The 23,891-nt window shown below is 43.6% G+C and overlaps 1 protein-coding gene across 3 annotated transcripts in view; it reads left to right on the forward strand.

Moving 5' to 3' along the window:
* LOC145997321 (proton channel OtopLc-like) overlaps positions 1-23,891 on the forward strand; it is a 228,506-nt gene that overhangs the window by 201,608 nt on the left and 3,007 nt on the right. For all 3 annotated transcript variants that reach the window (XM_083134232.1, XM_083134233.1, XM_083134234.1), the window contains one exon: positions 21,771-22,246. In XM_083134232.1, the coding sequence (XP_082990358.1) occupies positions 21,771-22,246 (476 nt within the window). The remainder of the gene's footprint in view (positions 1-21,770; positions 22,247-23,891) is intronic.

Genomic DNA, 23,891 nt, shown 5'->3' on the forward strand with positions numbered 1-23,891 from the left:
CCTCTGCTCCGTAGACTCATTCCGGATGTTTCTTTTTCCATTTTGTCACACTCGTATATGTCACAACACTTTACCTTCGTGAATTCTGCATGGTTTCTCCGAAAACACTTTACACTCACTACCTTCGTGAATTCAATAGACGAACACTGTAACTAACACTTGCACTTCAACCAGTGAGCCACTCCTGGTCCATATACAGCTTCACTATGTAACCAATCTGACCCCACGTTTTACAAGTCTAGCCCTGTGTGTATGCAAATCGGGCTCCACGTTGGGCACCAAAATCTTTTGCAACGTTCGTGCCGGAGCACTGCACGCTACACCACGAAGTGGTGCAAAAGTGTACCCATATATGCTAGCTTGTAGCCAGCTGAAGACATGAACTCAAAGTATCTCAGGGCTTGCGGGGTTTAGTATGGAAAGGTCAAAAGTCAATTAGAAAAAGTTTATTTATATTTATACACACATGTAAATAACCAGTTTAGCACATACGCTCTTAATTCCTCTCAGTGAGGTACCTGGGCAGTATTAGTATCCTTATCTAATTTAGGGGGAACCTACTAGTGCAGGTAACCAATAGGAACCTTGGTAGTCGTCACGTGCCACGCCATCTGGGGACAACACGCGAAAGCGTCCAATCAATAGCGAGGGACGGGCCAAGGGGCCCGTGGTTTCACAAAGGTGTTGGTATGAAAGGACGACGCAAAGTCAATCCAGCTACAGCAAGGGAACGGTTCGGTCCCTTGGTATGGAAGCACCCAGGAGACTTGGGCTTGGGCCACCACGACCCAAGGGTAGCACACCAAGCTCTTATGGGGCAGACCAGGTAGGTAGGTAATCTGCTTTTCTTATTCTCCTCCTTCCTTCTGATGGAAGCTCTTGGATCCCGGTAGGGGAAACATCCAGACTAGATCTGGGAACCAGGTCTTTCGCAGTCGGCATCTGGCAGTCGACTGAGCTCCGGGCCTCGCTGCATTGTTTATATACTGTTTGGTGGCAGCACTGAGGCAGGTGGAGAAGATCGGAACAAAGCCGGCTGCAGCGTTGCAAACTCCCTTCAATTCACGAGATGCAACTCATGCATTATAAATTATCAAGTTTTGCATTGTGAAAACCACTAGCATGTGGCGATACAAACTTAACACTTGTGTGCACGTTACATTAAAGAATTTACAAGACAAAGAGATTCGACATTGCAAGTTACATATTAAACAACAATTACTGCACAAAAGATAACTGAATGCGTAAGTCACGCAGGGCATTTAGCATGCTTTCTTTAACCAAAACGTGCGTGCCACAACAATATATGTTTCATGCTTAACAACAATGCACTCAAAATTAGATAAAAGATACATCAAAAGCGTAAGCCTCGCAGGGCATTTCTCAAGCATTAATAATTATATATTAAAGAATATGGCTATCACGCAGGATCGCTAAATGAGATGACCACGCAGGGTCGTTACATATGCCCCTCTCTCGGGCAAAAATTTTGAGGAAAATTAAGAAGTTTAAATTTTCAGAATTTTTTTTGGTAATCCAGAGTCTAAATCTCTTTTACTCTTCAATCACTGTCTTTTCTTCATTCACTATTTGTCTTCTCCGTTCGGGGGAACACCTGAAGAGACGAAGGTTGTCAAAGTTCACTCGGTCGACTGGGTTCTTGGTCGTCGGGTTCAACAGCAGGGCAGTGTTGCTTCGAACATCCGAGGCGACATAGGGGCCAATGTATACCTCAAACAATTTGGCGATAGTCCTATTCTTTCTGGAACTTAACTTGTGATTCCTGACAAGAACCAAGTCACCTTCTTCTAATTGAAGAGCGTTTCTTTTTACCTTAATTCTTCTGTATCAACAATTGTTGAGCCTTTGCTAGAGGGTTTAGATATGGCTTCGTCGTAGAGATGGTGAAGTAGTCCAGAACTTCATTAGACAGGGATACATGGAATAGCAACACTTCGAAATATCTGAGACCAGGTACATGGCAAGTTAATTAGCCAACTTATAACCAATAAATTCACAATGAGACACCATATTAGCTGGACGAAGTTCCAAATCTTCCAATCTTCATTCTCCAGTAAACCATCAAGAAAAGTGGTATAGAATGCGACTTGTAAAGAACTGTCTCGGCATACTGCTTATATCCAACGTTCTTCAATGGTACGAGCTTCTCAAGGATAATCTCCAAAAATTGAATCAGCATGTTTAACAACTCCTGCTTCTGGGAATCTTTTAGAATATCTACTGTGTCGACCTTCTCCCTGAGGTCCACGGGTGTATACATCCATTTCTTGTCTTTGTCTTGGACATTTTGGATATACCTCACAAGTTCAATATCCAGTGGATTCCCTTCCTCATGTTCAGGAGTTTTCCCAAAATTCAGCTTCACAGAGTTTTTCCTGAAATTTATCTCTGCCTCGTGCTGCCTCAAAAATGGCATGCCCAAAAGAAGATCCGTACTAAATCCCTTCAATATAAATACCTCAGTACTGAAAGTCATTCCGCCAATTTCCAGCTCCACTCGCCTACTTCCAAAGACTCGCTTCCTGTGGGTACCAGAGAAATCCACTAATCTTATATCTGGAACCTTTTGTACCTGAATGCCTGGTATTTGGTCCTTCAGCTTAGTCCAGATCGTATGACTTAGAATCGAACACTCGCTCCCAGTATCAATTACACAATTTATTGGAATTTCCATTAATCTCGCAGATACTGCTGGTGATTTATAACTTGTCTTAGACGCTCGGAAAATTTACTTTTAGTTCCTGGATAGATCTTAGTGTTCGCTCCTCCGAGGCCCCTTGCCTAAATGGGAACAAAGCACCTAGACAAGGCTCTAGTTTGTTTGACTAGACTGTGACCTTTGGTTATGCAGGAAGTCCCGGGTTGTCTCTAGGGCTTCCTCCTGCTCAGAGGTCAAGTCTTCTCTGGTTGGTGACTGCCTTCTAGTCTGTCCTGCATCCTGAGGTGATTTCGCCTAGGGGAACTGGGACTACTTCTATCCTGATAATTCCTCATATCAGGGAAGCATCGACCTCTTTCTGTATACGATCGATTAAAGTTCCTCTGACCATCCTGCTGACTGCGGTCCGCTCCTCTCCAGCCTTGTCTTCTATAAAACTTTGGAGTCCTCGCACCATTCCTTTCTCTACCGCTGGTTCTGGTCTCGATGTTGCGGACTTTGAAGCTCTCATTATTGATTCCAGGATCTTTACTTTTGGGGTCTTCCTTGTTTCTCCAGGCATCGGGATCATCATAGATGTCGAAGTCCTTGAGAAACTGGTCAATTCGTCAACTGATCTTGGAGCATGTGCAAGGCAGAGGTTCCGGATACGATACGGCAGCCGTCCTATTATTAGATTCAGCACTTCACTTTCGCTGAAATTGTCACTCAAGTTTCGATAGGCAGCGTAGTTGCTCCAAGCGAAGCTCTCCATATTCTCGTGGACTTGGCGAAAATATCGTCGATTTCTTGCGGCAGTTAACTGTCTCTGTTTGGCTTTCTCAGAGGCAAACTCCTCCTTAAATCTTAGGCAAAAGTCGGCATAGTTGACAAAACTATCTATGTTTCCCGCCAGCCAATGTTCAGCCTTGCCTGCAAATACTCTAGGAAGTAACTCAAGTCTATAGTGCTCAGGTATCTGCATAAGCTCGAAACTGACATTGAGCTCTCTAAGGTACTTCTCTGCCGATTGGGCCTCGATATCGCCTTTGAATTTTGGTATGTGGGCAATATCAGCCATCCTAGGCATCTTGAAATCGGCTCTACGTCGAGGAGGAGATCCATCAGAACTGTCTCCCTCTCTAGGTCGCTTGCCTCTATCTGTTCGAACTGTTCTTTCGACACAGTAGGGACTTTGCACTACTCTAGGAGCTTCCGGGTTTAAGCTTCCACGCCGTTCAATAGAATCCAGGAGTACATCTGAAGTGGCTTCGGGTTGCAACTGCAGTCTTTGGAACTTATCCTGCAGCTCACTTTTTCTCCAGCAGTTGTTACAACTTCTTCCCAGAGATTCCGCGTCAATACGTCGGCAGCCTCCTTCTGCTCTTGTACAGTTTTTTCCATCTGCTTGGTCCTTTCACCAAGGGTTTTTACCACTGAACTCTTTGCTTCAACAGAGACCTCTATCTGTTTAACCCTCTCGGGATCTTCACTTTCAGTTTCTTTCCTAGACTGAACCAGTTCTAAGCAGGTATCTAGGTTTCTCTTCATCTGTTCCTGCTCTCGTTCTATCTCTCCACGGCACTCAGCTAAGGGCTCTAGTTGTTCTACCACCCTTACTACCTCCTGTTGGCAAGAGATCCGGATTTTCTCCATCTCTTCTCTAACCCTTTCTAGTTGGTCAGCCTTAAGTTGAGAGAAAAGTGTTCGCAACTCTTCTCTACCTCTCTCGGCTTCTAGCTGCCTCTTTTCATTTTCCTCCTCTTTTTCTTTCATTCTATTTTCTTCCTGGCTTTCTACTAGGGCCTGGATAACTTCTAACTCCGTTTCTCTTTTCTCTTCAGCTTCTCACTTTTCAATCTTCCTTTTCTCTTCAAGATACTTTATCAGAGCCCTAAACTCTTGTACTTCTTCTTTTCTTTTAGCTTCTTCTTCTGCTTTCTCTTCTTTAATACAGGCTGTCTCCTCTTCCTTCTCAAGGAGTCTCCTCTCTTCCATCGATTCGACCACCTGTCTCAGCTCTAACAACTCTTTCTTTTGAGTTTTCTCTAATTGAGCAGTTTCCCTTTTCCTATGTTTGATGGGTCTTACTTGGAAGACTTGGTTCAAGCAGGGACGCTACCAAGGGTGCTGATAAGCATGTTTTACACTTAGCCTCTGCAACAGTCTCTGAGGTCTCTTCTTGTCCCTCAACTCCAATGGAATTTTTGGAGACACTGGCAACACTGGAAGTACTCCATCTCGGCTCCAGGATCATCACAGCATGCGAACCCAGACTCACCCTCCATGGTTTTTCTCCCTCTGCTCCGTAGACTCATTCCGGATGTTTCTTTTTCCATTTTGTCACACTCGTATATGTCACAACACTTTACCTTCGTGAATTCTGCATGGTTTCTCCGAAAACACTTTACACTCACTACCTTCGTGAATTCAATAGACGAACACTGTAACTAACACTTGCACTTCAACCAGTGAGCCACTCCTGGTCCATATACAGCTTCACTATGTAACCAATCTGACCCCACGTTTTACAAGTCTAGCCCTGTGTGTATGCAAATCGGGCTCCACGTTGGGCACCAAAATCTTTTGCAACGTTCGTGCCGGAGCACTGCACGCTACACCACGAAGTGGTGCAAAAGTGTACCCATATATGCTAGCTTGTAGCCAGCTGAAGACATGAACTCAAAGTATCTCAGGGCTTGCGGGGTTTAGTATGGAAAGGTCAAAAGTCAATTAGAAAAAGTTTATTTATATTTATACACACATGTAAATAACCAGTTTAGCACATACGCTCTTAATTCCTCTCAGTGAGGTACCTGGGCAGTATTAGTATCCTTATCTAATTTAGGGGGAACCTACTAGTGCAGGTAACCAATAGGAACCTTGGTAGTCGTCACGTGCCACGCCATCTGGGGACAACACGCGAAAGCGTCCAATCAATAGCGAGGGACGGGCCAAGGGGCCCGTGGTTTCACAAAGGTGTTGGTATGAAAGGACGACGCAAAGTCAATCCAGCTACAGCAAGGGAACGGTTCGGTCCCTTGGTATGGAAGCACCCAGGAGACTTGGGCTTGGGCCACCACGACCCAAGGGTAGCACACCAAGCTCTTATGGGGCAGACCAGGTAGGTAGGTAATCTGCTTTTCTTATTCTCCTCCTTCCTTCTGATGGAAGCTCTTGGATCCCGGTAGGGGAAACATCCAGACTAGATCTGGGAACCAGGTCTTTCGCAGTCGGCATCTGGCAGTCGACTGAGCTCCGGGCCTCGCTGCATTGTTTATATACTGTTTGGTGGCAGCACTGAGGCAGGTGGAGAAGATCGGAACAAAGCCGGCTGCAGCGTTGCAAACTCCCTTCAATTCACGAGATGCAACTCATGCATTATAAATTATCAAGTTTTGCATTGTGAAAACCACTAGCATGTGGCGATACAAACTTAACACTTGTGTGCACGTTACATTAAAGAATTTACAAGACAAAGAGATTCGACATTGCAAGTTACATATTAAACAACAATTACTGCACAAAAGATAACTGAATGCGTAAGTCACGCAGGGCATTTAGCATGCTTTCTTTAACCAAAACGTGCGTGCCACAACAATATATGTTTCATGCTTAACAACAATGCACTCAAAATTAGATAAAAGATACATCAAAAGCGTAAGCCTCGCAGGGCATTTCTCAAGCATTAATAATTATATATTAAAGAATATGGCTATCACGCAGGATCGCTAAATGAGATGACCACGCAGGGTCGTTACATATGCCCCTCTCTCGGGCAAAAATTTTGAGGAAAATTAAGAAGTTTAAATTTTCAGAATTTTTTTTGGTAATCCAGAGTCTAAATCTCTTTTACTCTTCAATCACTGTCTTTTCTTCATTCACTATTTGTCTTCTCCGTTCGGGGGAACACCTGAAGAGACGAAGGTTGTCAAAGTTCACTCGGTCGACTGGGTTCTTGGTCGTCGGGTTCAACAGCAGGGCAGTGTTGCTTCGAACATCCGAGGCGACATAGGGGCCAATGTATACCTCAAACAATTTGGCGATAGTCCTATTCTTTCTGGAACTTAACTTGTGATTCCTGACAAGAACCAAGTCACCTTCTTCTAATTGAAGAGCGTTTCTTTTTACCTTAATTCTTCTGTATCAACAATTGTTGAGCCTTTGCTAGAGGGTTTAGATATGGCTTCGTCGTAGAGATGGTGAAGTAGTCCAGAACTTCATTAGACAGGGATACATGGAATAGCAACACTTCGAAATATCTGAGACCAGGTACATGGCAAGTTAATTAGCCAACTTATAACCAATAAATTCACAATGAGACACCATATTAGCTGGACGAAGTTCCAAATCTTCCAATCTTCATTCTCCAGTAAACCATCAAGAAAAGTGGTATAGAATGCGACTTGTAAAGAACTGTCTCGGCATACTGCTTATATCCAACGTTCTTCAATGGTACGAGCTTCTCAAGGATAATCTCCAAAAATTGAATCAGCATGTTTAACAACTCCTGCTTCTGGGAATCTTTTAGAATATCTACTGTGTCGACCTTCTCCCTGAGGTCCACGGGTGTATACATCCATTTCTTGTCTTTGTCTTGGACATTTTGGATATACCTCACAAGTTCAATATCCAGTGGATTCCCTTCCTCATGTTCAGGAGTTTTCCCAAAATTCAGCTTCACAGAGTTTTTCCTGAAATTTATCTCTGCCTCGTGCTGCCTCAAAAATGGCATGCCCAAAAGAAGATCCGTACTAAATCCCTTCAATATAAATACCTCAGTACTGAAAGTCATTCCGCCAATTTCCAGCTCCACTCGCCTACTTCCAAAGACTCGCTTCCTGTGGGTACCAGAGAAATCCACTAATCTTATATCTGGAACCTTTTGTACCTGAATGCCTGGTATTTGGTCCTTCAGCTTAGTCCAGATCGTATGACTTAGAATCGAACACTCGCTCCCAGTATCAATTACACAATTTATTGGAATTTCCATTAATCTCGCAGATACTGCTGGTGATTTATAACTTGTCTTAGACGCTCGGAAAATTTACTTTTAGTTCCTGGATAGATCTTAGTGTTCGCTCCTCCGAGGCCCCTTGCCTAAATGGGAACAAAGCACCTAGACAAGGCTCTAGTTTGTTTGACTAGACTGTGACCTTTGGTTATGCAGGAAGTCCCGGGTTGTCTCTAGGGCTTCCTCCTGCTCAGAGGTCAAGTCTTCTCTGGTTGGTGACTGCCTTCTAGTCTGTCCTGCATCCTGAGGTGATTTCGCCTAGGGGAACTGGGACTACTTCTATCCTGATAATTCCTCATATCAGGGAAGCATCGACCTCTTTCTGTATACGATCGATTAAAGTTCCTCTGACCATCCTGCTGACTGCGGTCCGCTCCTCTCCAGCCTTGTCTTCTATAAAACTTTGGAGTCCTCGCACCATTCCTTTCTCTACCGCTGGTTCTGGTCTCGATGTTGCGGACTTTGAAGCTCTCATTATTGATTCCAGGATCTTTACTTTTGGGGTCTTCCTTGTTTCTCCAGGCATCGGGATCATCATAGATGTCGAAGTCCTTGAGAAACTGGTCAATTCGTCAACTGATCTTGGAGCATGTGCAAGGCAGAGGTTCCGGATACGATACGGCAGCCGTCCTATTTTTAGATTCAGCACTTCACTTTCGCTTAAATTGTCACTCAAGTTTCGATAGGCAGCGTAGTTGCTCCAAGCGAAGCTCTCCATATTCTCGTGGACTTGGCGAAAATATCGTCGATTTCTTGCGGCAGTTAACTGTCTCTGTTTGGCTTTCTCAGAGGCAAACTCCTCCTTAAATCTTAGGCAAAAGTCGGCATAGTTGACAAAACTATCTATGTTTCCCGCCAGCCAATGTTCAGCCTTGCCTGCAAATACTCTAGGAAGTAACTCAAGTCTATAGTGCTCAGGTATCTGCATAAGCTCGAAACTGACATTGAGCTCTCTAAGGTACTTCTCTGCCGATTGGGCCTCGATATCGCCTTTGAATTTTGGTATGTGGGCAATATCAGCCATCCTAGGCATCTTGAAATCGGCTCTACGTCGAGGAGGAGATCCATCAGAACTGTCTCCCTCTCTAGGTCGCTTGCCTCTATCTGTTCGAACTGTTCTTTCGACACAGTAGGGACTTTGCACTACTCTAGGAGCTTCCGGGTTTAAGCTTCCACGCCATTCAATAGAATCCAGGAGTACATCTGAAGTGGCTTCGGGTTGCAACTGCAGTCTTTGGAACTTATCCTGCAGCTCACTTTTTCTCCAGCAGTTGTTACAACTTCTTCCCAGAGATTCCGCGTCAATACGTCGGCAGCCTCCTTCTGCTCTTGTACAGTTTTTTCCATCTGCTTGGTCCTTTCACCAAGGGTTTTTACCACTGAACTCTTTGCTTCAACAGAGACCTCTATCTGTTTAACCCTCTCGGGATCTTCACTTTCAGTTTCTTTCCTAGACTGAACCAGTTCTAAGCAGGTATCTAGGTTTCTCTTCATCTGTTCCTGCTCTCGTTCTATCTCTCCACGGCACTCAGCTAAGGGCTCTAGTTGTTCTACCACCCTTACTACCTCCTGTTGGCAAGAGATCCGGATTTTCTCCATCTCTTCTCTAACCCTTTCTAGTTGGTCAGCCTTAAGTTGAGAGAAAAGTGTTCGCAACTCTTCTCTACCTCTCTCGGCTTCTAGCTGCCTCTTTTCATTTTCCTCCTCTTTTTCTTTCATTCTATTTTCTTCCTGGCTTTCTACTAGGGCCTGGATAACTTCTAACTCCGTTTCTCTTTTCTCTTCAGCTTCTCACTTTTCAATCTTCCTTTTCTCTTCAAGATACTTTATCAGAGCCCTAAACTCTTGTACTTCTTCTTTTCTTTTAGCTTCTTCTTCTGCTTTCTCTTCTTTAATACAGGCTGTCTCCTCTTCCTTCTCAAGGAGTCTCCTCTCTTCCATCGATTCGACCACCTGTCTCAGCTCTAACAACTCTTTCTTTTGAGTTTTCTCTAATTGAGCAGTTTCCCTTTTCCTATGTTTGATGGGTCTTACTTGGAAGACTTGGTTCAAGCAGGGACGCTACCAAGGGTGCTGATAAGCATGTTTTACACTTAGCCTCTGCAACAGTCTCTGAGGTCTCTTCTTGTCCCTCAACTCCAATGGAATTTTTGGAGACACTGGCAACACTGGAAGTACTCCATCTCGGCTCCAGGATCATCACAGCATGCGAACCCAGACTCACCCTCCATGGTTTTTCTCCCTCTGCTCCGTAGACTCATTCCGGATGTTTCTTTTTCCATTTTGTCACACTCGTATATGTCACAACACTTTACCTTCGTGAATTCTGCATGGTTTCTCCGAAAACACTTTACACTCACTACCTTCGTGAATTCAATAGACGAACACTGTAACTAACACTTGCACTTCAACCAGTGAGCCACTCCTGGTCCATATACAGCTTCACTATGTAACCAATCTGACCCCACGTTTTACAAGTCTAGCCCTGTGTGTATGCAAATCGGGCTCCACGTTGGGCACCAAAATCTTTTGCAACGTTCGTGCCGGAGCACTGCACGCTACACCACGAAGTGGTGCAAAAGTGTACCCATATATGCTAGCTTGTAGCCAGCTGAAGACATGAACTCAAAGTATCTCAGGGCTTGCGGGGTTTAGTATGGAAAGGTCAAAAGTCAATTAGAAAAAGTTTATTTATATTTATACACACATGTAAATAACCAGTTTAGCACATACGCTCTTAATTCCTCTCAGTGAGGTACCTGGGCAGTATTAGTATCCTTATCTAATTTAGGGGGAACCTACTAGTGCAGGTAACCAATAGGAACCTTGGTAGTCGTCACGTGCCACGCCATCTGGGGACAACACGCGAAAGCGTCCAATCAATAGCGAGGGACGGGCCAAGGGGCCCGTGGTTTCACAAAGGTGTTGGTATGAAAGGACGACGCAAAGTCAATCCAGCTACAGCAAGGGAACGGTTCGGTCCCTTGGTATGGAAGCACCCAGGAGACTTGGGCTTGGGCCACCACGACCCAAGGGTAGCACACCAAGCTCTTATGGGGCAGACCAGGTAGGTAGGTAATCTGCTTTTCTTATTCTCCTCCTTCCTTCTGATGGAAGCTCTTGGATCCCGGTAGGGGAAACATCCAGACTAGATCTGGGAACCAGGTCTTTCGCAGTCGGCATCTGGCAGTCGACTGAGCTCCGGGCCTCGCTGCATTGTTTATATACTGTTTGGTGGCAGCACTGAGGCAGGTGGAGAAGATCGGAACAAAGCCGGCTGCAGCGTTGCAAACTCCCTTCAATTCACGAGATGCAACTCATGCATTATAAATTATCAAGTTTTGCATTGTGAAAACCACTAGCATGTGGCGATACAAACTTAACACTTGTGTGCACGTTACATTAAAGAATTTACAAGACAAAGAGATTCGACATTGCAAGTTACATATTAAACAACAATTACTGCACAAAAGATAACTGAATGCGTAAGTCACGCAGGGCATTTAGCATGCTTTCTTTAACCAAAACGTGCGTGCCACAACAATATATGTTTCATGCTTAACAACAATGCACTCAAAATTAGATAAAAGATACATCAAAAGCGTAAGCCTCGCAGGGCATTTCTCAAGCATTAATAATTATATATTAAAGAATATGGCTATCACGCAGGATCGCTAAATGAGATGACCACGCAGGGTCGTTACATATGCCCCTCTCTCGGGCAAAAATTTTGAGGAAAATTAAGAAGTTTAAATTTTCAGAATTTTTTTTGGTAATCCAGAGTCTAAATCTCTTTTACTCTTCAATCACTGTCTTTTCTTCATTCACTATTTGTCTTCTCCGTTCGGGGGAACACCTGAAGAGACGAAGGTTGTCAAAGTTCACTCGGTCGACTGGGTTCTTGGTCGTCGGGTTCAACAGCAGGGCAGTGTTGCTTCGAACATCCGAGGCGACATAGGGGCCAATGTATACCTCAAACAATTTGGCGATAGTCCTATTCTTTCTGGAACTTAACTTGTGATTCCTGACAAGAACCAAGTCACCTTCTTCTAATTGAAGAGCGTTTCTTTTTACCTTAATTCTTCTGTATCAACAATTGTTGAGCCTTTGCTAGAGGGTTTAGATATGGCTTCGTCGTAGAGATGGTGAAGTAGTCCAGAACTTCATTAGACAGGGATACATGGAATAGCAACACTTCGAAATATCTGAGACCAGGTACATGGCAAGTTAATTAGCCAACTTATAACCAATAAATTCACAATGAGACACCATATTAGCTGGACGAAGTTCCAAATCTTCCAATCTTCATTCTCCAGTAAACCATCAAGAAAAGTGGTATAGAATGCGACTTGTAAAGAACTGTCTCGGCATACTGCTTATATCCAACGTTCTTCAATGGTACGAGCTTCTCAAGGATAATCTCCAAAAATTGAATCAGCATGTTTAACAACTCCTGCTTCTGGGAATCTTTTAGAATATCTACTGTGTCGACCTTCTCCCTGAGGTCCACGGGTGTATACATCCATTTCTTGTCTTTGTCTTGGACATTTTGGATATACCTCACAAGTTCAATATCCAGTGGATTCCCTTCCTCATGTTCAGGAGTTTTCCCAAAATTCAGCTTCACAGAGTTTTTCCTGAAATTTATCTCTGCCTCGTGCTGCCTCAAAAATGGCATGCCCAAAAGAAGATCCGTACTAAATCCCTTCAATATAAATACCTCAGTACTGAAAGTCATTCCGCCAATTTCCAGCTCCACTCGCCTACTTCCAAAGACTCGCTTCCTGTGGGTACCAGAGAAATCCACTAATCTTATATCTGGAACCTTTTGTACCTGAATGCCTGGTATTTGGTCCTTCAGCTTAGTCCAGATCGTATGACTTAGAATCGAACACTCGCTCCCAGTATCAATTACACAATTTATTGGAATTTCCATTAATCTCGCAGATACTGCTGGTGATTTATAACTTGTCTTAGACGCTCGGAAAATTTACTTTTAGTTCCTGGATAGATCTTAGTGTTCGCTCCTCCGAGGCCCCTTGCCTAAATGGGAACAAAGCACCTAGACAAGGCTCTAGTTTGTTTGACTAGACTGTGACCTTTGGTTATGCAGGAAGTCCCGGGTTGTCTCTAGGGCTTCCTCCTGCTCAGAGGTCAAGTCTTCTCTGGTTGGTGACTGCCTTCTAGTCTGTCCTGCATCCTGAGGTGATTTCGCCTAGGGGAACTGGGACTACTTCTATCCTGATAATTCCTCATATCAGGGAAGCATCGACCTCTTTCTGTATACGATCGATTAAAGTTCCTCTGACCATCCTGCTGACTGCGGTCCGCTCCTCTCCAGCCTTGTCTTCTATAAAACTTTGGAGTCCTCGCACCATTCCTTTCTCTACCGCTGGTTCTGGTCTCGATGTTGCGGACTTTGAAGCTCTCATTATTGATTCCAGGATCTTTACTTTTGGGGTCTTCCTTGTTTCTCCAGGCATCGGGATCATCATAGATGTCGAAGTCCTTGAGAAACTGGTCAATTCGTCAACTGATCTTGGAGCATGTGCAAGGCAGAGGTTCCGGATACGATACGGCAGCCGTCCTATTATTAGATTCAGCACTTCACTTTCGCTGAAATTGTCACTCAAGTTTCGATAGGCAGCGTAGTTGCTCCAAGCGAAGCTCTCCATATTCTCGTGGACTTGGCGAAAATATCGTCGATTTCTTGCGGCAGTTAACTGTCTCTGTTTGGCTTTCTCAGAGGCAAACTCCTCCTTAAATCTTAGGCAAAAGTCGGCATAGTTGACAAAACTATCTATGTTTCCCGCCAGCCAATGTTCAGCCTTGCCTGCAAATACTCTAGGAAGTAACTCAAGTCTATAGTGCTCAGGTATCTGCATAAGCTCGAAACTGACATTGAGCTCTCTAAGGTACTTCTCTGCCGATTGGGCCTCGATATCGCCTTTGAATTTTGGTATGTGGGCAATATCAGCCATCCTAGGCATCTTGAAATCGGCTCTACGTCGAGGAGGAGATCCATCAGAACTGTCTCCCTCTCTAGGTCGCTTGCCTCTATCTGTTCGAACTGTTCTTTCGACACAGTAGGGACTTTGCACTACTCTAGGAGCTTCCGGGTTTAAGCTTCCACGCCGTTCAATAGAATCCAGGAGTACATCTGAAGTGGCTTCGGGTTGCAACTGCAGTCTTTGGAACTTATCCTGCAGCTCACTTTTTCTCCAGCAGTTGTTACAACTTCTTCCCAGAGATTCCGCGTCAATACGTCGGCAGCCTCCTTCTGCTCTTGTACAGTTTTTTCCATCTGCTTGGTCCTTTCACCAAGGGTTTTTACCACTGAACTCTTTGCTTCAACAGAGACCTCTATCTGTTTAACCCTCTCGGGATCTTCACTTTCAGTTTCTTTCCTAGACTGAACCAGTTCTAAGCAGGTATCTAGGTTTCTCTTCATCTGTTCCTGCTCTCGTTCTATCTCTCCACGGCACTCAGCTAAGGGCTCTAGTTGTTCTACCACCCTTACTACCTCCTGTTGGCAAGAGATCCAGATTTTCTCCATCTCTTCTCTAACCCTTTCTAGTTGGTCAGCCTTAAGTTGAGAGAAAAGTGTTCGCAACTCTTCTCTACCTCTCTCGGCTTCTAGCTGCCTCTTTTCATTTTCCTCCTCTTTTTCTTTCATTCTATTTTCTTCCTGGCTTTCTACTAGGGCCTGGATAACTTCTAACTCCGTTTCTCTTTTCTCTTCAGCTTCTCACTTTTCAATCTTCCTTTTCTCTTCAAGATACTTTATCAGAGCCCTAAACTCTTGTACTTCTTCTTTTCTTTTAGCTTCTTCTTCTGCTTTCTCTTCTTTAATACAGGCTGTCTCCTCTTCCTTCTCAAGGAGTCTCCTCTCTTCCATCGATTCGACCACCTGTCTCAGCTCTAACAACTCTTTCTTTTGAGTTTTCTCTAATTGAGCAGTTTCCCTTTTCCTATGTTTGATGGGTCTTACTTGGAAGACTTGGTTCAAGCAGGGACGCTACCAAGGGTGCTGATAAGCATGTTTTACACTTAGCCTCTGCAACAGTCTCTGAGGTCTCTTCTTGTCCCTCAACTCCAATGGAATTTTTGGAGACACTGGCAACACTGGAAGTACTCCATCTCGGCTCCAGGATCATCACAGCATGCGAACCCAGACTCACCCTCCATGGTTTTTCTCCCTCTGCTCCGTAGACTCATTCCGGATGTTTCTTTTTCCATTTTGTCACACTCGTATATGTCACAACACTTTACCTTCGTGAATTCTGCATGGTTTCTCCGAAAACACTTTACACTCACTACCTTCGTGAATTCAATAGACGAACACTGTAACTAACACTTGCACTTCAACCAGTGAGCCACTCCTGGTCCATATACAGCTTCACTATGTAACCAATCTGACCCCACGTTTTACAAGTCTAGCCCTGTGTGTATGCAAATCGGGCTCCACGTTGGGCACCAAAATCTTTTGCAACGTTCGTGCCGGAGCACTGCACGCTACACCACGAAGTGGTGCAAAAGTGTACCCATATATGCTAGCTTGTAGCCAGCTGAAGACATGAACTCAAAGTATCTCAGGGCTTGCGGGGTTTAGTATGGAAAGGTCAAAAGTCAATTAGAAAAAGTTTATTTATATTTATACACACATGTAAATAACCAGTTTAGCACATACGCTCTTAATTCCTCTCAGTGAGGTACCTGGGCAGTATTAGTATCCTTATCTAATTTAGGGGGAACCTACTAGTGCAGGTAACCAATAGGAACCTTGGTAGTCGTCACGTGCCACGCCATCTGGGGACAACACGCGAAAGCGTCCAATCAATAGCGAGGGACGGGCCAAGGGGCCCGTGGTTTCACAAAGGTGTTGGTATGAAAGGACGACGCAAAGTCAATCCAGCTACAGCAAGGGAACGGTTCGGTCCCTTGGTATGGAAGCACCCAGGAGACTTGGGCTTGGGCCACCACGACCCAAGGGTAGCACACCAAGCTCTTATGGGGCAGACCAGGTAGGTAGGTAATCTGCTTTTCTTATTCTCCTCCTTCCTTCTGATGGAAGCTCTTGGATCCCGGTAGGGGAAACATCCAGACTAGATCTGGGAACCAGGTCTTTCGCAGTCGGCATCTGGCAGTCGACTGAGCTCCGGGCCTCGCTGCATTGTTTATATACTGTTTGGTGGCAGCACTGAGGCAGGTGGAGAAGATCGGAACAAAGCCGGCTGCAGCGTTGCAAACTCCCTTCAATTCACGAGATGCAACTCATGCATTATAAATTATCAAGTTTTGCATTGTGAAAACCACTAGCATGTGGCGATACAAACTTAACACTTGTGTGCACGTTACATTAAAGAATTTACAAGACAAAGAGATTCGACATTGCAAGTTACATATTAAACAACAATTACTGCACAAAAGATAACTGAATGCGTAAGTCACGCAGGGCATTTAGCATGCTTTCTTTAACCAAAACGTGCGTGCCACAACAATATATGTTTCATGCTTAACAACAATGCACTCAAAATTAGATAAAAGATACATCAAAAGCGTAAGCCTCGCAGGGCATTTCTCAAGCATTAATAATTATATATTAAAGAATATGGCTATCACGCAGGATCGCTAAATGAGATGACCACGCAGGGTCGTTACATATGCCCCTCTCTCGGGCAAAAATTTTGAGGAAAATTAAGAAGTTTAAATTTTCAGAATTTTTTTTGGTAATCCAGAGTCTAAATCTCTTTTACTCTTCAATCACTGTCTTTTCTTCATTCACTATTTGTCTTCTCCGTTCGGGGGAACACCTGAAGAGACGAAGGTTGTCAAAGTTCACTCGGTCGACTGGGTTCTTGGTCGTCGGGTTCAACAGCAGGGCAGTGTTGCTTCGAACATCCGAGGCGACATAGGGGCCAATGTATACCTCAAACAATTTGGCGATAGTCCTATTCTTTCTGGAACTTAACTTGTGATTCCTGACAAGAACCAAGTCACCTTCTTCTAATTGAAGAGCGTTTCTTTTTACCTTAATTCTTCTGTATCAACAATTGTTGAGCCTTTGCTAGAGGGTTTAGATATGGCTTCGTCGTAGAGATGGTGAAGTAGTCCAGAACTTCATTAGACAGGGATACATGGAATAGCAACACTTCGAAATATCTGAGACCAGGTACATGGCAAGTTAATTAGCCAACTTATAACCAATAAATTCACAATGAGACACCATATTAGCTGGACGAAGTTCCAAATCTTCCAATCTTCATTCTCCAGTAAACCATCAAGAAAAGTGGTATAGAATGCGACTTGTAAAGAACTGTCTCGGCATACTGCTTATATCCAACGTTCTTCAATGGTACGAGCTTCTCAAGGATAATCTCCAAAAATTGAATCAGCATGTTTAACAACTCCTGCTTCTGGGAATCTTTTAGAATATCTACTGTGTCGACCTTCTCCCTGAGGTCCACGGGTGTATACATCCATTTCTTGTCTTTGTCTTGGACATTTTGGATATACCTCACAAGTTCAATATCCAGTGGATTCCCTTCCTCATGTTCAGGAGTTTTCCCAAAATTCAGCTTCACAGAGTTTTTCCTGAAATTTATCTCTGCCTCGTGCTGCCTCAAAAATGGCATGCCCAAAAGAAGATCCGTACTAAATCCCTTCAATATAAATACCTCAGTACTGAAAGTCATTCCGCCAATTTCCAGCTCCACTCGCCTACTTCCAAAGACTCGCTTCCTGTGGGTACCAGAGAAATCCACTAATCTTATATCTGGAACCTTTTGTACCTGAATGCCTGGTATTTGGTCCTTCAGCTTAGTCCAGATCGTATGACTTAGAATCGAACACTCGCTCCCAGTATCAATTACACAATTTATTGGAATTTCCATTAATCTCGCAGATACTGCTGGTGATTTATAACTTGTCTTAGACGCTCGGAAAATTTACTTTTAGTTCCTGGATAGATCTTAGTGTTCGCTCCTCCGAGGCCCCTTGCCTAAATGGGAACAAAGCACCTAGACAAGGCTCTAGTTTGTTTGACTAGACTGTGACCTTTGGTTATGCAGGAAGTCCCGGGTTGTCTCTAGGGCTTCCTCCTGCTCAGAGGTCAAGTCTTCTCTGGTTGGTGACTGCCTTCTAGTCTGTCCTGCATCCTGAGGTGATTTCGCCTAGGGGAACTGGGACTACTTCTATCCTGATAATTCCTCATATCAGGGAAGCATCGACCTCTTTCTGTATACGATCGATTAAAGTTCCTCTGACCATCCTGCTGACTGCGGTCCGCTCCTCTCCAGCCTTGTCTTCTATAAAACTTTGGAGTCCTCGCACCATTCCTTTCTCTACCGCTGGTTCTGGTCTCGATGTTGCGGACTTTGAAGCTCTCATTATTGATTCCAGGATCTTTACTTTTGGGGTCTTCCTTGTTTCTCCAGGCATCGGGATCATCATAGATGTCGAAGTCCTTGAGAAACTGGTCAATTCGTCAACTGATCTTGGAGCATGTGCAAGGCAGAGGTTCCGGATACGATACGGCAGCCGTCCTATTTTTAGATTCAGCACTTCACTTTCGCTTAAATTGTCACTCAAGTTTCGATAGGCAGCGTAGTTGCTCCAAGCGAAGCTCTCCATATTCTCGTGGACTTGGCGAAAATATCGTCGATTTCTTGCGGCAGTTAACTGTCTCTGTTTGGCTTTCTCAGAGGCAAACTCCTCCTTAAATCTTAGGCAAAAGTCGGCATAGTTGACAAAACTATCTATGTTTCCCGCCAGCCAATGTTCAGCCTTGCCTGCAAATACTCTAGGAAGTAACTCAAGTCTATAGTGCTCAGGTATCTGCATAAGCTCGAAACTGACATTGAGCTCTCTAAGGTACTTCTCTGCCGATTGGGCCTCGATATCGCCTTTGAATTTTGGTATGTGGGCAATATCAGCCATCCTAGGCATCTTGAAATCGGCTCTACGTCGAGGAGGAGATCCATCAGAACTGTCTCCCTCTCTAGGTCGCTTGCCTCTATCTGTTCGAACTGTTCTTTCGACACAGTAGGGACTTTGCACTACTCTAGGAGCTTCCGGGTTTAAGCTTCCACGCCATTCAATAGAATCCAGGAGTACATCTGAAGTGGCTTCGGGTTGCAACTGCAGTCTTTGGAACTTATCCTGCAGCTCACTTTTTCTCCAGCAGTTGTTACAACTTCTTCCCAGAGATTCCGCGTCAATACGTCGGCAGCCTCCTTCTGCTCTTGTACAGTTTTTTCCATCTGCTTGGTCCTTTCACCAAGGGTTTTTACCACTGAACTCTTTGCTTCAACAGAGACCTCTATCTGTTTAACCCTCTCGGGATCTTCACTTTCAGTTTCTTTCCTAGACTGAACCAGTTCTAAGCAGGTATCTAGGTTTCTCTTCATCTGTTCCTGCTCTCGTTCTATCTCTCCACGGCACTCAGCTAAGGGCTCTAGTTGTTCTACCACCCTTACTACCTCCTGTTGGCAAGAGATCCGGATTTTCTCCATCTCTTCTCTAACCCTTTCTAGTTGGTCAGCCTTAAGTTGAGAGAAAAGTGTTCGCAACTCTTCTCTACCTCTCTCGGCTTCTAGCTGCCTCTTTTCATTTTCCTCCTCTTTTTCTTTCATTCTATTTTCTTCCTGGCTTTCTACTAGGGCCTGGATAACTTCTAACTCCGTTTCTCTTTTCTCTTCAGCTTCTCACTTTTCAATCTTCCTTTTCTCTTCAAGATACTTTATCAGAGCCCTAAACTCTTGTACTTCTTCTTTTCTTTTAGCTTCTTCTTCTGCTTTCTCTTCTTTAATACAGGCTGTCTCCTCTTCCTTCTCAAGGAGTCTCCTCTCTTCCATCGATTCGACCACCTGTCTCAGCTCTAACAACTCTTTCTTTTGAGTTTTCTCTAATTGAGCAGTTTCCCTTTTCCTATGTTTGATGGGTCTTACTTGGAAGACTTGGTTCAAGCAGGGACGCTACCAAGGGTGCTGATAAGCATGTTTTACACTTAGCCTCTGCAACAGTCTCTGAGGTCTCTTCTTGTCCCTCAACTCCAATGGAATTTTTGGAGACACTGGCAACACTGGAAGTACTCCATCTCGGCTCCAGGATCATCACAGCATGCGAACCCAGACTCACCCTCCATGGTTTTTCTCCCTCTGCTCCGTAGACTCATTCCGGATGTTTCTTTTTCCATTTTGTCACACTCGTATATGTCACAACACTTTACCTTCGTGAATTCTGCATGGTTTCTCCGAAAACACTTTACACTCACTACCTTCGTGAATTCAATAGACGAACACTGTAACTAACACTTGCACTTCAACCAGTGAGCCACTCCTGGTCCATATACAGCTTCACTATGTAACCAATCTGACCCCACGTTTTACAAGTCTAGCCCTGTGTGTATGCAAATCGGGCTCCACGTTGGGCACCAAAATCTTTTGCAACGTTCGTGCCGGAGCACTGCACGCTACACCACGAAGTGGTGCAAAAGTGTACCCATATATGCTAGCTTGTAGCCAGCTGAAGACATGAACTCAAAGTATCTCAGGGCTTGCGGGGTTTAGTATGGAAAGGTCAAAAGTCAATTAGAAAAAGTTTATTTATATTTATACACACATGTAAATAACCAGTTTAGCACATACGCTCTTAATTCCTCTCAGTGAGGTACCTGGGCAGTATTAGTATCCTTATCTAATTTAGGGGGAACCTACTAGTGCAGGTAACCAATAGGAACCTTGGTAGTCGTCACGTGCCACGCCATCTGGGGACAACACGCGAAAGCGTCCAATCAATAGCGAGGGACGGGCCAAGGGGCCCGTGGTTTCACAAAGGTGTTGGTATGAAAGGACGACGCAAAGTCAATCCAGCTACAGCAAGGGAACGGTTCGGTCCCTTGGTATGGAAGCACCCAGGAGACTTGGGCTTGGGCCACCACGACCCAAGGGTAGCACACCAAGCTCTTATGGGGCAGACCAGGTAGGTAGGTAATCTGCTTTTCTTATTCTCCTCCTTCCTTCTGATGGAAGCTCTTGGATCCCGGTAGGGGAAACATCCAGACTAGATCTGGGAACCAGGTCTTTCGCAGTCGGCATCTGGCAGTCGACTGAGCTCCGGGCCTCGCTGCATTGTTTATATACTGTTTGGTGGCAGCACTGAGGCAGGTGGAGAAGATCGGAACAAAGCCGGCTGCAGCGTTGCAAACTCCCTTCAATTCACGAGATGCAACTCATGCATTATAAATTATCAAGTTTTGCATTGTGAAAACCACTAGCATGTGGCGATACAAACTTAACACTTGTGTGCACGTTACATTAAAGAATTTACAAGACAAAGAGATTCGACATTGCAAGTTACATATTAAACAACAATTACTGCACAATAGATAACTGAATGCGTAAGCCACACAGGGCATTTAGCACGCTCTCTTTAACCAAAACGTGCGTGCCACAACAATATATGTTTCATGCTTAACAACAATGCACTCAAAATTAGATAAAAGATACATCAAAAGCGTAAGCCTCGCAGGGCATTTCTCAAGCATTAATAATTATATATTAAAGAATATGGCTATCATGCAGGATCGCTAAATGTGATGACCACGCAGGGTCGTTACAATCAGCACCATGGGTCATATATGACCCATTGGCTGTTTTCGCCTATACTTTCTATGGGTCATATATGACCCATTGGCTGTTTAAAGGTTAAGGGTGTAAGGTGTAGGAGGGTGTTGAGCAAATTTTGGGTGTGTGTGTGTGTGCAAGTAGTCATCTGGCTTCAGGGCCATATTTGTAGGGAGGAGAATTTGGAATTTGGCTCTCTCACTGGAAATTTCTTAAATATACATGTTCCGCTTAGAGGGATCGAGAAATAAATGCTCACCATTAAAAAAGGTGTGTTAATAAACCATTATTTACATTTCAAATTATCAATTATTGCTCAATCTTTCTAAGCGGAACATGCTGTATTACTTAAAAGAACCATTCAGGTTCTATATTGAGTCAGTACAATACTGGTACATAATAAGAATGTATATATGCTGGAAGAAATATACATAACTCTTGCCTAAATTATGTTTTCTCTTTTCTTTTCCAGTTGGAGTCTTGTTCATCATCTGGCAGCACATTGGAGGCTGCGAAGGACAAGACGACCCATCGCACGAATGCCATGCGCTACCAATGAGCTACGAAACAGGTTTCTCGAGCAACCTGGTCATTCACGCCGACTGCCACTCGGCTAACAAGGGTCTATTCGCTGGGATGATAGTTCTCGTGGGGTCGGTCGTCAGCATCATCCTGTTCTTCATCACGATGGCCAACAAAGATTACCTGGACACGGGCCTGCTTGTAAACTCTGTCACGGAGCTTATTCTGCTCATCTTAATGACGGTGGCTGTGATTTTTTCTTACCGTCAGCTAACGCGGTTGGATGTCAACAAGCACCCTATATCACAACTGGATGACCTGCTTCTGTTCATCTGCATCCCTGCGTTTTTCCTGTATGCCATTTTCAGTATTGTACCTGCTGTGGAGAAGACAAGTTACTTGTCCATAGTAACCATTTTGATGCAGGTAAATATAGCTTCATTTTGCAGCTAATAAAAGCAGTGTTTTTCCCTTATTTATGAATGTGGCCTATTCATAGTAAGGCTGAACCGATACTGTATCGATATCGGAAAGTATCGGTTGGATTTTATTTACCTATACCGGTCAATACAATTATGGCACGTTGATCTTTCACAGGGTCTTCAAAAATGCCATGCGCAACTTTCAGAGAGCATAATTATCCTGAAAGTTATGCAAAATTCAAAGTTTCTATTTATTTTGCACCAAGATTTTGTGAAAAACTGTATTCTGTGATTACAAAACAGATATTTTAATATTTTGATGCAATTTTTGAATATGGACTGGTTAAGCAAATGTATCTTTCCAAACAAAGCTTTCAACCTGCTTCCACATTTCCTTTTGCACTGAAAATGTATTGAAAAGGGATAACTTTTTTTGCAGTGATAACAGTTTGCAAGTGAAATAGTATGCTGTATCGCACATCAGCGTAAAGATTAGATTCTGGCAAATACATAGATATTTTACTAATTACTTACAGATGAGGGGTTAATTAGGAAATTGGGTATTTTTTGAGGAAACATAAAAAATAGAAGCCGTCGGAACATTGGTGGTTTTAGCCCATATTAAAAAAAAAACATGGAAGATATCTTACGTGGTGAAAACTTATCATAGAAGGTTATTGTTTGTTACTGTGACAGGTTATAAAACAAAATACTGTGTAAAGACTATATTGATGTTCTTGTCAATTGTTGATGTGTTTTTTGAAAAACTAACTGATTTTCTTATGTTTGTTTCTTCAATAACCCCTTTTCTGTGAGGAATGGGTAAAATATGCAGGTATTCTCAAGAATCTAGGCTTTACATTGATGTACAATACATATCATCTTACAATCATTTGCAATGCTGAAGCATAGGGGCTTATATTTTTATAATTTAATCAAATTATAATGAATCAAGGGGTCCCGGGCTCGATACCTGGTGGAGGCACATACTGGTTCGGATTCCACTTTAAACTGTAGGTCCAGTCCCGATTAGCCTTACTGTGCACAAAGTGGACTTAAAACATCAACTCAAACCAAACCAAATCAGATTATAATGGTGCATTACTATGTACCGTTATACAAGTTTGTTTGAAACATACATTCGGGACACTGACTCGGGTGACGTCACGCTTAGCCAGTCCATTTTGAAGCAAAAAACTGGTAAATTGATGAATATCACCCACTAATATCAATCAATATTTTGATCAACTTTTAATTGTTACAATTTTTAAGCATAGCTATAAGTGAAAATCGGTTAGTGTATCGGTTCAAAGTGCTATCGGCTCGGTTCAGCTCTAATTAATAGGCAAATTATGTTAAGTTTTAGACATATCCAGAAACATCATTGGCAAACCAGTAAACTTTGGCAGCAAAATGAAAGTTGACAACTTAAGGTACTTGACCACCAAGTCAGCTCATGGGGAGGTGGATTTAGAGGGGTGAATTGCCCCCTTAATCTGCCTAGGATTCAGGTATGTTCCCTTGTTGAGCCAAAAATCTTCAATTCATTTCAATGATTACTTAATTTTAGGTGTAATCCTTGTCTTTTTATGATGTTTTATAAATGATATTTGTCAGTCCTGGTCAGGAATTATCTCTTATCGACAACC

Source organism: Lepisma saccharinum, chromosome 13, assembly GCF_977018435.1.
Source record: "Lepisma saccharinum chromosome 13, izLepSacc3.1, whole genome shotgun sequence".
Classification (NCBI taxonomy): domain Eukaryota; kingdom Metazoa; phylum Arthropoda; class Insecta; order Zygentoma; family Lepismatidae; genus Lepisma; species Lepisma saccharinum.